This window comes from Ranitomeya imitator, chromosome 3 (assembly GCF_032444005.1).
Source record: "Ranitomeya imitator isolate aRanImi1 chromosome 3, aRanImi1.pri, whole genome shotgun sequence".
Lineage (NCBI taxonomy): Eukaryota > Metazoa > Chordata > Amphibia > Anura > Dendrobatidae > Ranitomeya > Ranitomeya imitator.
Genome location: NC_091284.1, coordinates 845,365,426 through 845,382,845, shown reverse-complemented (window position 1 = coordinate 845,382,845; position 17,420 = coordinate 845,365,426). Strand labels below are relative to the sequence as shown.

Sequence of the window (17,420 nt, the reverse complement as noted above, 5' to 3'; positions counted from 1 at the left end):
TGGCTTTGCGGTTCGGCGTTCCGCTGGCCCCTGGTAAGACAGAGGGCCCGAGTGCATGTTTGTGTTTCTTAGGCATAGTCATTGATACCGTGCGGTGGGAGTTTCGGTTGCCCGAGGACAAAGTGGCGGGCCTGCGGGAAGATGTTGGGCGGGCTGGTGGCCTGCGTAAGTTGCCTTTGCGAGACCTGCAATCACTGCTTGGTAAACTTAATTTCGATTGTCGAGTCATGCCGATGGGACGAGGTTTTTCTAGGAGGTTGGCTAGCGCCACGGCGGGAGTTAAGGCTCCTCACCATTTCGTGCGGTTATCGGCCGAGCACAAGGAGGATTTGGCAGTGTGGTGTGAGTTCCTGAAGTCGTATAATGGCAGGTCTTTGTTTATGGCGGGAGTGATTGACAACGAGTCTTTGGAGTTATTTACTGACGCAGCCGGAGGTTCGGTACTTTCAGGGGCAATGGTGTGCGGCAAAATGGCCGGCGAGTTGGATTTCTTCCAGTTTGGTTCGTAACATTGCTCTTCTGGAGATTTTTCCCATTCTGGTAGCGGTGCACTTGTGGCAAGGGATTTTTCGGAACAGGCGCGTTCGGTTTCGCTGCGATAACATGGGGGTGGTGTGCGCGATTAACAGTTTGTCCGCATCATCGCCTCCGGTGGTTTGCGTGTTACGGCATTTGGTGTTGTTGTGTTTGACTTTGAACGCGCATGTCACAGCGTCGCATGTGCCGGGAGTTCATAATTCTATCGCTGACTCTCTTTCTCGTTCACAGTTCGATCGTTTTCGGTCGTTGGCCCCGGAGGCGGAGACGGTCGGTTTGGAGTGCCCTCCAGAACTTTGGCTAGTGGTGTCCGGGACGCTCAGGCGTTGATTAAGGCGTCGTTGGCTCCCAGAACCTGGGAGGCTTATCAGGCAATTTGGCGGGAGTGTTTATCAAACAGGAGAAAAAGAGGAGCATACAATCTAGGTATTATTTAATAAACATATATCTTTATTTGAATACAAAAAGATAAAATACAAAAACGGTTCCATATAAAGTGCAATCCAGTCAAGCACGGGGGGGGGGAACCATCCCCTGCAAATCCCATGCTGCATATGACGGTGGTAATCAAGGGGCAAAAAGAGAACCCCGTATGAACAAGTACTGGGAAGCCTCAACACACATATATCTGAAACGGTATTATGGCAGATAGTAATACTAAGCTAAGAATAATATATAGTGCGTGGTAAGGTAGCAAGCACTGTGGCTAAGCCTATCTACAGGCATATATAGCAGCCCGTGGCACTTTGCCATAGGTAATGTGTATAGCGCATAATATACCATAGAATAACAGGTACTGTGGTCAAGCTCACCTACAAGGGATGCAGAGGAAGGGTCCCGCCGGAAAAGAAAAGCGCCCCGACGCGCGTTTCGCGGCTCCTAAGCGCCGCTTTCTCAAGGGGATGCTTGTCCGCCGGTGCAGGACCTGCTAATAACCCCCCCTGACCCCGGTCACGTGTGCCGTAGTGGCCAATCCGCGCGGCCATAGCGGCGCATGCGCACTGCGGAGAGCGGGTCCGGAGCGGGGGCAGGGCATCAGGCCAAGGGCGCAGGCGCCGGGAAAAGACCCGGCGACCGCGCACAAGGCACCAAGACGCCCCGCCCACACACCAGAGCCGCTCACAAGCAGCGCGATGCGCACAGCCGCCTAGATAAGATGGTGAAGGTTGAATGTAACCCCTGAATATCAATGGGAGACATATACAAAGCGACATATAGCGGCACATGAGGCACAAGGACCCGCATAAAGAGGTACTCACAGTGGATATATGTATAAAGACAAAAATAATATATAACAACATCCTAAACACAGACATACATAATATACATGAAAATACTAAATGCAGGTGTGTGCCAATATATATTGTCCATAATGTCTTCAGAATTGCCAGGTGATGAACGCTGTACAGTCTCACGCAAATAGTCAACGGATGGCGAGAATTTATATAGAGCATTCACTCCACACGAGCCAGGATCAGAAGAGAGCCACATGCAAAAGATATTACTATGGAGGAAATAACATAGAATTAAAATCAGATTACTACCTCAAACCTTTGGTGGAGACCTTACCTTCTTACATTAAGGACACCTCGGACGTCCTGGCGAGGGTCGATGGCATCCTTGTGGATCACGATACGATTCTTGTTACAGCCGACGTCGAGAGTTTATATACGTGCATCGACCACTCCCATGGACTAGATGCCGTTCGCCGCTTTCTGAGTGCCTCCGATCTGGACGGCCCTCTATGTGAGCTAATCCTCGAGCTGGTGGAATACATCTTGACCCACAACTTTTTCATCTTTAAGGACAGCTTCTATCTACAACAACGCGGCACAGCCATGGGCGCGGCGTGCGCGCCCTCGTATGCCAACCTCTTCCTGGGCGCCTGGGAGAGGGAGATCTTTGGCGACGAGGGCCCGCCGTCCGCTGCCCATGTGCTGTGCTGTGCTGGTATCGTTATATAGACGATATTCTGTTCCTTTGGGGTGGGTCTGTCCACCAGCTCGAGGATTTCATGAGAGATCTTAATGATAACATACTGAATATACGTTTGACCTATACCTTCAGTACTGTGACGGTTGACTTCCTTGACGTCCGTCTGGAAATTGACTCTGATCGGCGCATCCAGACTGACGTCTTTAGGAAGCCCACCTCGGTCAACTCGTTATTACATGCCACCTCTGCTCATCATCCAGCCACTGTGAGGGCCGTCCCGGTCGGACAGTTTCTCATAATGCGGCGTATCTGCTCCTCCGAGATAAAATTTGAACAACAGGCCGGTGATTTGAAACAGAGATTTAGGGCCCGTGGTTATAGCCACAGGTCCATTAAAGCCGGCTATGACCGAGCGAGGATTACTCCACGGAGTGATCTTTTGCACGGTACCTCTCGACGTCGGCAGGAAAACAAGGGCGGACCAATAAGATACATTTCCACCTATAATCACGAGTGGGAGAACATGCGTTCTATTTTTGCCAAACATTGGCCTGTGTTACATACTGAGCCCTCCCTGCGTGCTGCCCTGGGGAATTTTCCTTTAATGACCCCTAAAAGGTGTAAGAGCTTAAATGACATATTAGTGAGGAGTCATTATATTCCATCTCCATCTAATGTTTTTGGTACAGGTGGTCCCCGTCCAGGTTGTGTTCCGTGTGGGCGTTGTCTTGCCTGCGCCAATGTCCTCCGCTGCTCTGACTTTGTTTCGAGTGATGGTAAGAAAACATTTCAAATCAGACATCGCATAACTTGTAATACCACCAATGTCATTTATTATGCGACTTGTCCATGCCCAAAAATATATATTGGGCTCACCACTCGTGAACTTAGGGTTCGGATACGTGAGCATGTGCGGGACATTGGCGCGGCCAGGACAGCGCCCACTCTGGTGGACTTGAAAACAATTCCACGCCATTTTCGGCAGCACCACAATTGTAATGCCAAATTACTTTCTGTCAGAGGGATCGATGCCCTTCATCTTGGCATTAGAGGTTGTGACTATAAAAAACGACTCGCACAAATCGAGTCGAAATGGATAGTTCTGCTTGACACCCTTACGCCCAGGGGCCTCAATGAGTCCCTGAGTTTCGCCCCCTATCTATAGCGTAGCTTTATATGAGTCTCTGTTGAGTTCCCTTTTTGTTGTCCCTCCGGATTTTTGCTTTGTTTTTATTTTCTTTTATTGTAATATTCTGATTTTAATTCTATGTTATTTCCTCCATAGTAATATCTTTTGCATGTGGCTCTCTTCTGATCCTGGCTCGTGTGGAGTGAATGCTCTATATAAATTCTCGCCATCCGTTGACTATTTGCGTGAGACTGTACAGCGTTCATCACCTGGCAATTCTGAAGACATTATGGACAATATATATTGGCACACACCTGCATTTAGTATTTTCATGTATATTATGTATGTCTGTGTTTAGGATGTTGTTATATATTATTTTTGTCTTTATACATATATCCACTGTGAGTACCTCTTTATGCGGGTCCTTGTGCCTCATGTGCCGCTATATGTCGCTTTGTATATGTCTCCCATTGATATTCAGGGGTTACATTCAACCTTCACCATCTTATCTAGGCGGCTGTGCGCATCGCGCTGCTTGTGAGCGGCTCTGGTGTGTGGGCGGGGCGTCTTGGTGCCTTGTGCGCGGTCGCCGGGTCTTTTCCCGGCGCCTGCGCCCTTGGCCTGACGCCCTGCCCCCGCTCCGGACCCGCTCTCCGCAGTGCGCATGCGCCGCTATGGCCGCGCGGATTGGCCACTACGGCACACGTGACTGGGGTCAGGGGGGGTTATTAGCAGGTCCTGCACCGGCGGACAAGCATCCCCTTGAGAAAGCGGCGCTTAGGAGCCGCGAAACGCGCGTCGGGGCGCTTTTCTTTTCCGGCGGGACCCTTCCTCTGCATCCCTTGTAGGTGAGCTTGACCACAGTACCTGTTATTCTATGGTATATTATGCGCTATACACATTACCTATGGCAAAGTGCCACGGGCTGCTATATATGCCTGTAGATAGGCTTAGCCACAGTGCTTGCTACCTTACCACGCACTATATATTATTCTTAGCTTAGTATTACTATCTGCCATAATACCGTTTCAGATATATGTGTGTTGAGGCTTCCCAGTACTTGTTCATACGGGGGTTCTCTTTTTGCCCCTTGATTACCACCGTCATATGCAGCATGGGATTTGCAGGGGATGGTTCCCCCCCCCCGTGCTTGACTGGATTGCACTTTATATGGAACCGTTTTTGTATTTTATCTTTTTGTATTCAAATAAAGATATATGTTTATTAAATAATACCTAGATTGTATGCTCCTCTTTTTCTCCTGTTTGATAAATATGCCTATTATGGAGCTTGTGTGACTGATCCGGGGACACTTTATGGTTGTGTAGTGTGACCCGGACCAGCACTATGATATTGGGATCTCTGATAATCAAATTTGGCGGGAGTGGGAGGTTTTGTTAGCGGCGGCATCTGGTGGGCTGAGCCACCAGGATCAGGTCGGGATCTTGTTGTCATGGGTAAGCCGGGGGGCATCAGTGGGTTGGTCGTCTGCCAAGGTGTCAAGAGTCATGGCGGCTTTGGCTTTTGGTTGCAAATTGCGGGGTCAGGACGATATCACCAAGTCCTTTTTGGTGCAGAGGGCTGTAAAAGGTTTCAGGTGGCGGCCCGGAAGAATAGATTCAAGGCGGCCCGTGTCTTTTAACGTTTTGGAACAGTTGGGCGAGGCGTTGCCTTCATTGTGTTTTTCGTTTTTTGAGCTTTGTTTGTTTCGGCTGGCTTTTTCGTTGGCCTTTTTTGGGGCGTTTAGAGTAGGTGAGTTGGTGGCACCTAACAAAAAAGGGGCGGGGGGCTTGTTGGCCAGAGACGTGTTGTTGGCTGAGGGTCGGGTGGAGCTATGGTTACGACGTTCAAAGTCGGATCAGGAGGGTCGGGGTAGCAGAATTGTTTTGGGTTCAGTCGCGGGTTCTATTATGTGTCCGGTCTCTTGCCTTAACAGCTTTTGGGGCCTTCAGCCTAGGCGTGATCGGTCTTTGTTATGTCACCAAGACGGTTCCTGCTTGTCTCGATACCAGTTCACGGCGGTCTTCAAAAAGGCGATTGCTTTGTTAGGTTTGGATGGGGCTTGTTTTGCCCCTCACTCCTTCCGGATAGGAGCCACAACTGAGGCGGCAATTGGGGGGTTGGGGGATTCCGCCATTCGCTAGATTGGTAGGTGGCGCTCCAACCGCTTTAAAAGTTATGTGCGGCCTCAAGGGGTGGTTGAGGCGGTTTTATAGGTCTGGATGGAGTGGTTTTCCTTAGGCGGTGACATTTGTTGAGTTTGTGTTTTGTTTTCCAGGTCCCCAGGCTTTATTGGTGTGATTCTCGGACACTCGTACGTGCTTTGGGGAGCTCTGCGCGCTGATGTTCGGACTGAGGGCAGGCAACTTGGTTTTGACCGAAGCGTGGCAGTCATCCGGTGGCTCGGTTTTCGGGGAATGGCCTGGAATTGCGTGTTGCGGGAGATCCATAACAGCGTGAGATTGGATAGAGCCCCCGACGTTTTGGTCTTGCACGTGGGGGGTAACGATCTAGGGGTCCGACCTTTTCGGGAGTTGGTTAGAGACATAAAGCAGGATTGTTTGTGGTTGTGGGTTTTGTACCCGGGGTTGAGTATCGTTTGGTCGGAAATCGTGCCGCGGAAACGGTGGAAGCACATGCGGTCTTTGGTAAAAATTGACAAGGCACACATAAAGGTTAACAGGGCGGTGTCCGCCTTTGTGGTTAGGAATGGGGGCGCGGCGGTTAGACATTTTGAACTGGAATCAGGAAAAGGGGAGTATTGGTTGGCGGACGGCGTTCATTTGAATGCTGTGGGAATGGATTTCTGGGCTCTCGGGTTGCAGGAGGGCATTGAAAGGGCCATAGCTTTTCGGTCGGGTGGGGTCTCGGGCCTTTAAGGTGTTCAAAGGCCTCTCGTTGTGGCGGCTGGGGGGAGTCCTTGGAGTTGGTGGAAATTGGTTTGGGGGGTCCATCGGTATATGGCTCCTCTGTTTTGGAGTTTAATATGTTTAGGATCTGGTGAATGGTGGTGGGGAGTTCCGGCAGGGGTGGTCGGATCTCCCGTTTTTTACCGCGAACAGTGAACCCTCTTGTGGGGTTTTTGGTGCTCCCGAGCCAGGGTTACAACGGCTGGGAGTAAAATATGGTTTTAAGTTATGTTCGCGGTATGGTTAAAATCACCAGATTCTTGTGGGCTCCAAGGACTTCTCCTAGTTTTTGAAATGTATGCTTTTACATTCATTGTTAACTGTTGTTTTGTTTAATAAACAGGATGCTGTGGCCTACATAATTCCAACGAAACACCGGGTTCGGGTGGTCGTGTTGGGACAAAAGGTAAGGGATTGAAAGGGTGTGAGCAGGAGGTATTTCCCTCTTTCCCATGAAGCGCCTTCGACAATACCAGGGTCATGGCAGCTTGTCCCAATCCCCCCATGTGAAGCAATCACTGAGATATAAAGGGGCTGTGAGTGGCTAATGGGCCCGTATACTGTTCTTATACAGGGGCCCCGGCCACCATAATGGCAGCTTGTCCCAATCCCCCCATGTGAAGCAATCACTGAGATGTAAAGGGGCTGTGAGTGACTAATGGGCCCGTATACTGTTCTTATACAGGGGCCCCGGCCACCATAATGGCAGCTTGTCCCAGTCCCCCCATGTGAAGCAATCACTGAGATATAAAGGGGCTGTGAGTGGCTAATGGGCCCGTATACTGTTCTTATACAGGGGCCCCGGCCACCATAATGGCAGCTTGTCCCAATCCCCCCATGTGAAGCAATCACTGAGATGTAAAGGGGCTGTGAGTGGCTAATGGGCCCTTATATACTGTTCTTATACAGGGACTCCGGCCACCATAATGGCAGCTTGTCCCAATCCCCCCATGTGAAGCAATCACTGAGATGTAAAGGGGCTGTGAGTGGCTAATGGGCCCGTATACTGTTCTTATACAGGGGCCCCGGCCACCATAATGGTAGCTTGTCCCAATCCCCCCATGTGAAGCAATCACTGAGATTTAAAGGGGCTGTGAGTGACTAATGGGCCCGTATACTGTTCTTATACAGGGGCCCTGGCTACCCTAATAGCAACTTGTCCCAATCCCTCCATGTGAAGCAGTCACGGCTCGCTGTCACGGAGATACAAAGGGGCTGTGAGTGGCTAATGGGCCCGTATTCTGTTCTTATACAGGGGCCCCGGCCACCCTAATGGCAGCTTGCCCCAATCCCCCCATGTGAAGCAATCACTGAGATATAAAGGGGCTGTGAGTGGCTAATGGGCCCGTATACTGTTCTTATACATGAGCCCCGGATCTGTGCACTCTACCACAAACTCGGGCATGAAGTGTTCTGCAGTAACCATATTCCAGACGAGAGCAGAAGATGGAGAAGTCATAAGAGTGGTTGAACACAACATGAAGCAGAGGAGCGTTACCTGCAGTGATTTGGGTTTACCTGAAGGAGTCGATCACAAGCTTCTGACGTGTCGAAATGAATATTGGTGGCCAAGCTCTCGATCCAGGCATTATCCGTATTTCGTGGGTCATCCAGGTACCAGTGGAAAACCTGAGATAGATCCACATCTCATGATTTGCTTCACATGTCCTACACGGACATAAATGATCCCCTGAACCCCTGTATACCAACCTCTGCCCCAGCTCTGAGCAAGGCCAGGAATTCATCCAGATAGCCCGGCATCAGGAGGGCCTGGAACTTCAGTGGAACCTGTTCCCCTGGATCCAGGGTCCCCTGTGTTCAATATGCAGAGTTACTCCAGATACTGAGTTATGGACAGACCTAAGGGACAAATATCGCACCCTTTATCTGCAGCTTACCCCGGGCAATCCCCACAGCTCATTACCCATCAGCTTCACTACCAAAACCTCCAGCATCCTGCGGGACATCTTCTTATTAGGACCTCCTTCTATGTTTCTACTCCACCTGCAGAATAGAGACACATTACAGGACATCATATGAAGATTGAGCAAGCGCCTAGCATAATGAGTATCATGAGATGATGGCATCTGCCCCATCCACTACATTTGCCTGAACTAGGTGTACACAGCCCCAATGTCCTCATCACATATGGTCAGGAATCACCCCTGTGCTGCTCCTCACCGCGTCAGTACTGGATGAAGGGAATGATTCGGTCCAAACCAACGAAGACTCCCGACACCCCTCAGTCCCGTTCTTCCCATTGGGTTCCTGAAGGATTGAGAAGGACACAGAGTAAAGTCTTTACGAGTCAGAGCCTCCATCATCGGAGGGGGGGAGAAATGAATACAAGACATACATAGTTCAGAGCACATTGCCAGATGACCTGCCTGACAGTGTCTCCAGAGGCCCCAATTACTGCCTTGCACCTGATATCTATTGGCCACTCACATGTCCAAGCGTGATGAAGTGATTATTATCTGACTCCTCAAAATAAAACCATAATAATTCTGACCAAACCTGTACGTGGCTGTCCTACAAGGTGCTGCACCGGTATTGACAGCGGCCTTTTAGCCGCACACCTGCACTGTTCAAAACTGTCATGTCAATGCTCAACCAGTCAACCGCTACTGGATCCTACCATTGGCACGAAGTCTCATCGTGAATGACTGTGCATGTGTTCTCTATGGATAGACCGAGCATGGACCTCTCTGCCTTGCTCCAGTACTCCGTCACCTCCAAACCATCTGTTCTCTGCAGATACCTCTTTACTCTTCAAACCCCTCAATTGCTCCAGACTGCGGTGTCTCCTTTAAGACCATTTCGTCTCTTTATCCCTATGTCTCCTCCTTTCCCCAGTGTCCTCCTATGCCTTCTTTATTCCTTCAGATCCATATGTTCTTCCAAACGTGTCTGTCCCCTCCAGACGCTTCAGTCCTTTTCCTCAAACTCCACAGTCTAGTCCCTTTTGTTTTGCCCAGGTTCTCTATCCTCCTCCAGCCCACTCTGCCACCTCCAGACTTCACTGTACTCCTCCAGACCCATCTTTATCTCCAGCCTCCTATTAATCACCTGTCCTTGCTCCAGCCATGACCCATGGATCCTCATTCCCCGGTAGTATTTTCTTTCTGCTCTAGTGTGTGTCGAGTTGGCATTGTAACCCAGCACTCATCTGTAATGTCTAGTTCCAAGATCTTTTAAGGCTGACTCAGGCAGCTATGTAAAGCCTGAGAATTCAGGTAGTGAGCGCAGACTGCTGCCAGGTACCTGCACTACGCCTTGCCACAGAAAAAACAGGTTGGCTATCTTTACACTCTGCTGTACCAATGTGTCTGCCAGCTTGACTCTGCTCTATTCCAAACACACTTGGCTCTGAAAAACCAACATGCCTGCCTAACATCTCGGCGTTGCTGTTCCAAGATGTTGTTCACACACTCAGCTCTGACATATCAAGCTACCTGTCTGTAAAAGAGTGAAACATGTCTGACTACCTGACAACTTGTAAACCGTCATTCCACTTATGGGTTTTTGTTTGTGCAATACTTTAAGTGATTTACAGGTACATCTCACAAAATTAGAATATCAAAAAGTGAATTTATTTCAGTTCTTCAATACAAAAAAGTGAAATTCATATATTCTATAGAGTCATTAAACACACAGTGATCTATTTCACTTGTTTTTTTCTGTTAATGTTGATGATTATGGCTTACAGCCAATGAAAACCCAGAAGCAATTATCTCAGTAAATTAGAATACTCTAACACCAGCTGTAAAAATGATTGTAAAATCTGAAATATTGGTCTACTGAAATGTAACTTCAGTAAATGCACTCAAGAGCGAGGCTAAGTGTCAGAATTGTCACATCTTAGAGAGGCGCTTTATCTGGGGAGGCTGAGAGCTGATGTTTTTAGCCTGGAAGGGGGGGCCAGTATCCATTGCCCCTTGCTAGGCTATTAATATCAGCCCGCAGCTGTCTGCATAGCCTTTGCTGGTTATTAAAAAGCAGGGGACCCTATGCCATTTTTATTCAGGGTCCCCCATTTTAATAGCCAGTAAAGGCTAATTATACAGCTGTGAGCTGATATTAATAGCCTGGGAAGCTCGATGGGTATTACCCCTTACCAAGGTATAAACATCGCCCCCAGCCGTCAGCTTTCCCTCTGCTGGTTACTAAAATTACACGGGAGGCCATGCCATCTTTTTCAGAAAAATAACCTTTTATTAATTAAATACATGTCCAGTAATTTACACACACACAGTACTAATTGAATTTGTCACTGATATCTATATATCTACTGTGATGGTGTTATATGGGTATCATTTTGTGTATATTTATATTTTACTGATTTTCATAGTGTTATCTTGTTGCCCTGTATCATTCCCTGTATTCCCCATATTGTCTAGATTCTCAATTACCTTCCAAAAGGCTGATAATTGGATTAGCTCACTTACTGTCTGCAGCCTGACTGTATCTATGCCTCTTGATGACCCCCTGTAGTGCCTTAATCCCCGAGGAACCGCCCCAACCTGCCTGACTACCCCTGGACATAAGGAGTGGGCTGGGGAGGACATGAGCTGAAAGTCAGATCCCGTGTGGTGAGGATGGTGTGAAGACAGCACGTCAGAGAGAAAGGGAAGCGTATCGACCATTTTATCCTCGGTCTGCTGGATTATTGGACTCATCTCCCTGGATATTTTATCCTGTTGCTGAACTGAATTAATGTTCTGGACTATTGTATCCTCAGTGTGGTGGATTGTTTATGGACCTTTTAGTTTTTCCTATAATAAAGGTCTTGGGATTATTCACACTTCCCTCGTTCTGTTGATGGTGTGGTAGAAGGTCCCCGTGACAACTGGTGGCAGCAGTGGGATCAACAGAGCGTAACCTAACAGAGAACCACCCACAGAGTGAGTACAGAAATTGGACTGTATCCAGTTTACAGGAGAGAGCCAGAGACCTGGGCCTGAACTACCAGGGACTGACTAAAGAAACCTTAATTGACCTACTGGTGGTTGCTAGCCAGATCACCTCCTCCCAGATGTCTGAAGGACGAGCACTGGAGACGAGGACCCCCACCCCAAAAAGCCAGTGGTTGGTGTGGTATGAAGAAGAGATGGCGGTTCTGGGCCCAGGCGTCTCTCAGGAGTATAAGGAGGAGGTTGCCTGCCGGGCACAGTGGAGACAAAAAGCAATGGAGCTTGAAAGAGGGAGTAATGCAATGTGGAGTGTAAACCCAACGATCTGGGAGCCTGTACGGATCACCCGGACAGAGTTTAAGCCATTTTATGAGGCTTCCGGAGATGTGGAGGGGTTCTTCAAGGACTTTGAGCAGCAGGGTGCTGTGATGGAGGTACCCCACGCTGGCTGGATACGTTTGTTAGTGGGGAGCCTGGCGAAGGCTTACCGAACCATTGACTCACAGTGGAATCGAGATTATAACATTGTAAAGCAGACTATCCTGGAGTACCATGCTATCACCACAGACTTATATAGGGCCAAGTTCTGAGACCTCGCATGCACCACAGGAGGATCGTTTTGGATGTATGCACATAAGATGTCCCAGGCATGTCAGAGATGTCTGGAAGCAGAAAACGCCTTTACTGTGGAAGATGTTATACAGGCGTTCCTTATAGAACAATTTCTTGCCAAGTGCCCCACAGAGGTACGGGAATGTGTCCAGGAGCGCACGCCGTGTACTGTGGATAGAGCAGCAACCCTGGCCGATGAAGCCCTTACTATCCGACCGCTTTTGAGGAGGCTTCTGGACATTGAACCACGGCCTTTTCTCGCACCCCATCGCCCTCCGATTATATCTGCCCTTCCACCTAGTTGCAAGCTGATGACAATCACGCCTCACAATCCTGGGCCCCAACAGTTCCGACCATGACCTGGGGTATCACAGAGAGGAGATGTTATGGGTGTGGGCAACCTGGACATTTGCAGTCTGGCTGTCCCTCAAGGATTCGGAGGGAGCCCACACAGTCCCACCTCGTCCAGTACATCTTGTGCACTCCATCCCGCCTGAGGAAGAGCTACCACCACCCCCACCAGAGAGGACCATTGACAACGGCACCATAGATACCCCTCCAGGAGTGTACAGACTCTGGCGTTTGTCCTTTAGCTACCCAGAGCAACGGCATCGCCACCTGCAGGATGTCTTAATTGATGGATACAAAGTGTCAGGATTTAGAGACACGGGGGCATTCCTGACTATCGCTGACCCCCGTGTGGTTTGACCCTAGGCAATTCACCAGGGTCCGGGAATTCCCATTGTTCTGGCGGGGGGTGTCCGCAAATATATACAGCGAGCTTCTGGCGTTTGGATTATGGTTGTGGAGAAAAACTGTGTTGGATTGGAGTTATGGGAGGACTTCCTGCAGATATCCTCCTTGGGAACGACATTGGGGAGTTACAGTGCCAATTTGTGGGAGCAGTCACCCAGCCTGTAGGCCCTTCAAGCACTACGTCATCCGGACCTCACCAACCACCACGAACCGCATCAGAGCTGGTAAGCTATACGTTTGCTGCTACTGTGGCGCCCCAGGATCCTGGTCATCACAGCAGTATTGCTTTCCTCTCGAGGAGAGTGATGGTAAGTTTGGAGGCAAGGAAGGATAACTGCATCCAGGTGTCACAAACATGCAACGCATTTCACACTCCAGGCCACCAGGGGGAGCTTCTGCTCCTATTTATTAGGTCACTCCCCATCTATATACATAATTGTCTAAGGGGTACTTCCGTCTGTCTGTCTGTCCTTCTGTCACGGTTATTCGTTCGCTGATTGGTTTCGGCAGCTGCCTGTCATGGATGCCGCGACCAATCAGCGACGCGCACAGTCCGGAAGAAAATGGCCGCTCCTTACTCCCCGCAGTCAGTGCCTGTCGCCCGCATACTCCCCTCCGCTCACACAGAGTTAATGGCAGCGGTAACGGATCGCGTTATGCCACGGGTAACGCACTCCGTTACCGCTGCTATTAACCCTGTGTGACCAAGTTTTTTTACTATTGACGCGGCCTATGCAGCGCCAACAGTAAAAACATCTAATGTTAAAAATAATTAAAAAAATAAAAAACGATTATATACTCACCTACGCCGCCTTTCCTGCTCCTGGCGATACAACCGCCACGTTCCAGTTGCATCGGATGGTGTGGCAGAAGGACCTGCCGTGACGTCACAGTCATGTGACCGCTACACGGTCATGTGATCGAGACATCACGGCAGGTCCTGCATGACAAGGACCTTGCCGCTTGCAATGCAGCGGTCCCGGGAGCGTGGCGAGGAGCGGCAAAGGCGAAGGATGGTAATTATAGCAGGACTTCCAACAGGCCTTCGGAAGGTGAGTATATGTTTATTTATTTTTTACGTCTCTATACTACATGGCTCTGTGCTGGACAATATACTCCGTAACTGGGCAATATACTCCGTAACTGGGCAATATACTACGTGACTGGGCAATATACTACGTGGCTGCGCAATATACTACGTGGCTGGGCAATATACTACGTGGCTGGGCAATGTACTACGTGGCTGGGCAATGTACTACGTGGCTGGGCAATGTACTACGTGACTGTGCAATATACTACGTGGCTGGGCAATATACAACGTGGCTGGGCAATATACTACGTGACTGGGCAATATACTACGTGGCTGGGCAATATACTACGTGACTGGGCAATATACTACGTGGTTGGGCAATATACTCCGTAACTGGGCAATATACTACGTGACTGGGCAATATACTACGTGGCTGCGCAATATACTACGTGGCTGGGCAATATACTACGGGACTGGGCAATATACTACGTGGCTGGGCAATATACTACGTGGCTGGGCAATATACTACGTGGCTGGGCAATATACTACGTGGCTGGGCAATATACTACGTGGCTGGGCAATATACTACGTGGCTGGGCAATATACTACGTGGCTGGGCAATATACTACGTGGCTGGGCAATATACTACGTGGCTGGGCAATATACTACGTGACTGGGCTATATACTACGTGACTGGGCAATATACTACGTGACTGGGCAATATACTACGTGGCTGGGCAATATACTACGTGACTGGGCAATATACTACGTGACTGGGCAATGTACTAAGTTACTGGGCAATGTACTACGTGACTGGGCAATGTACTACGTGACTGGGCAATGTACTACGTGACTGGGCAATATACTATGTGACTGGGCAATATACTACGTGGCTGGGCAATGTACTACGTGACTGGGCAATGTACTACGTGACTGGGCAATATACTATGTGACTGGGCAATATACTACGTGGCTGGGCAATATACTATGTGACTGGGCAATATACTACGTGGCTGGGCAATATACTATGTGACTGGGCAATATACTATGTGACTGGGCAATATACTACGTGGCTGGGCAATATACTACGTGTCTGTGCTATAAACTACGTGGCTGGGCAATATACTAGGTGGCTGTGCTATATACTACGTGGACATGCATATTCTAGAATACCCGATGCGTTAGAATCGGGCCACCATCTAGTATATATATATATAACTGGTAGTCTGTAGGGAGAGTTAGCTAGTTCCAGACAGAAGTCAGTTCCTGGCAGAGCTCCAGACAGGAGTTCTGTTAGTTCCAGACGAGTTTGAGGAGGATGGAAGGTTAACGGAGTTGTGCATGTCCTCGGAGCTGCAACTCCCAGAAAGAGACATTGAAAGGCAGAACTGTAAGGCAGCGACCTTGAAGGAAGTCGAAGCAAAGGAGAGGATACCAGAAGGGGACCAGCCCCACTCAAGGTTACCTGTCCGCACCTACACCCAGGAGGCACGGTGACACCTACAGAGCCGGTTATCTAAGAGACCCTATAAACAGGCTCAAGTCACCAGTCATACGAGTTTTGTCCTATCCTATATGGGGGACAGAGAGAGAGAAACACCACATCTGTGAGACCCTTATGTGACGCCATAGGCAGTATGGGACTACACCACCGCAGCGCAAGGGAAGGCTACTGATTTCCACCTGGATAAGGGGACTCTGGATTTGCCTTCAGACCGGCCGGACTCTGCCTACCCTGTGATCTGGTGCTCTGGACTGGATGCTGAAGCCTTCAGTAAAAAGGTAAAGAGACTGCACCCATTGTGTCCTCGTTCTTCACCGCGCCTTGCACCAACCACACATCGGGAAGCCCTGGGGACACACTTCACCTGTGGGAAGGTATACCATCTGGCTGCCATAACATCACCCCAGTGGATCCCGTGCAGTGTCGGTCACCCTGACCGAATACCACAGGTGGGGTCACGAACATAAACTCTATACCTTTAAAGACTTTTCCCTTTTATACGGACGTCCCAGGGCCATGGACCGGGTCAGCCACCGTGACATCCCCCTGTGAGCCGAAGGACCCGGTACCGAGTACCCCACTGCCCTACTGGGGGCGATCCACTACAACATTGGGAGAGTCATGGGATAGAGTGGAGTTTAGGAGAGAAATAGAAGGTGACACTACCTTAGCAGCCCTTAGGCTAAGGACAGAAACTGGGCACATGGGAGATAATGGGGATGGCGTCACTCGAGAATACGGACTGTATTATCGTGTAACAAAGGTCAGTGACAAGGGCAACCCTGACGCAACAACCAGGCAACTCATTGTCCCTCAGAAGTACAGGGCACAGCTAGTCCAACTGGCCCATGAAATCCCCTTGGCTGGGCATCAAGGGAGAAAAAGTGTATCCTCAGTGTGGTGGATTGTTTATGGACCTTTTAGTTTTGCCTATAATAAAGGTCTTGGGATTGTTCACACTTCCCTCGCTCTGTTGATTGTGTGGTATCGGAGAAGGACACCGTGACATCTACCTATTCTATATGTATTTACTGTATGTAATCCTTCTCTTCTATCCTGTCGGCTTCTGCAGTGATTTTACAGAACATGGAATTACTGGCTTTTATTCAATCTATGTAATATATACAGTATATGTATGTGTGTCACTGACATCTATAACCTGTCAGTGTGATTTTACTGTACACACACAAATTACTGGCTTTTCTTCTATCTGTCTACAGTGGGGGAAATAAGTATTTGATCCCTTGCTGATTTTGTAAGTTCACCCCCTGACAAAGACATGAACAGTCTATGATTTTAAGGGTGGGTTAATTTTTACATTGAGAGATAGAATATCAAAAATAAAATCCAGAAAATCACATTGTATAAATTATATACATTTGTATTTTGCAGTGAGAAATAAGTATTTGATCCCTCTGGCAAACAAGACTGAATACTCGGTGGTAAAACCCTTGTTGGCAAGCCCAGCAGTCGGACGTTTTTTGTAGTTGGTGATGAGGTTTGCGCACATGTCAGGAGGAATTTTGCTCCACTCCTCTTTGCAGATCATCTCTAAATCATTAAGATTTTAAGGCTGTCACTTGGCAACTCGGAGCTTCATCTCTCTCCATAAGTTTTCTATGGGATCAAGGTCTGGAGACTGGCTAGGCCACTCCATGACCTTAATGCGCTTCTTTTTGAGCCACTCCTTTGTTGCCTTGGCTGCATGTTTTGAGTCATTGTCTTGCTGGAAGACCCAGCCACAGCCCATTTTTAATGTCCTGTTGGAGGGAAGATGGTTGTCACTCAGGATTTTACTGTACATGGCTCCATCCATTCTCCCATTGATGCGGTGAAGTAGTTCTGTGCCCTTAGCAGTAAAGCACCCCAAAACATAATGTTTCCACCTCCATGCTTGACAGTGGGGATGGTGTTCTTTGGGTCATAGGCAGCATTTCTGTTCCTCCAAACATGTTGAGTTGAGTAAATGCCAAAGACCACAATTTTTTTCTCATCTGACCACAGCACCTTCTCCCAATCACTCACAGAATCGTCCAGGTGTTCATTGGCAAATGTCAGACGGTCCTGCACATGTGCCTTCTTCAGCAGGGGGACC

At 48.9% G+C, this 17,420-nt stretch overlaps 1 protein-coding gene across 1 annotated transcript in view; it reads right to left on the bottom strand.

The window, feature by feature from the left end:
* Positions 1-17,420, bottom strand: part of LOC138671448 (transient receptor potential cation channel subfamily M member 2-like) — a 348,271-nt gene that overhangs the window by 11,037 nt on the left and 319,814 nt on the right. Inside the window, exons 30-33 of the mRNA XM_069759624.1 lie at positions 8,692-8,778; positions 8,409-8,514; positions 8,221-8,322; positions 8,029-8,139 (exon numbers count right to left, since the gene is read on the bottom strand). Of these exons, the coding sequence (XP_069615725.1) occupies positions 8,029-8,139; positions 8,221-8,322; positions 8,409-8,514; positions 8,692-8,778 (406 nt within the window). The remainder of the gene's footprint in view (positions 1-8,028; positions 8,140-8,220; positions 8,323-8,408; positions 8,515-8,691; positions 8,779-17,420) is intronic.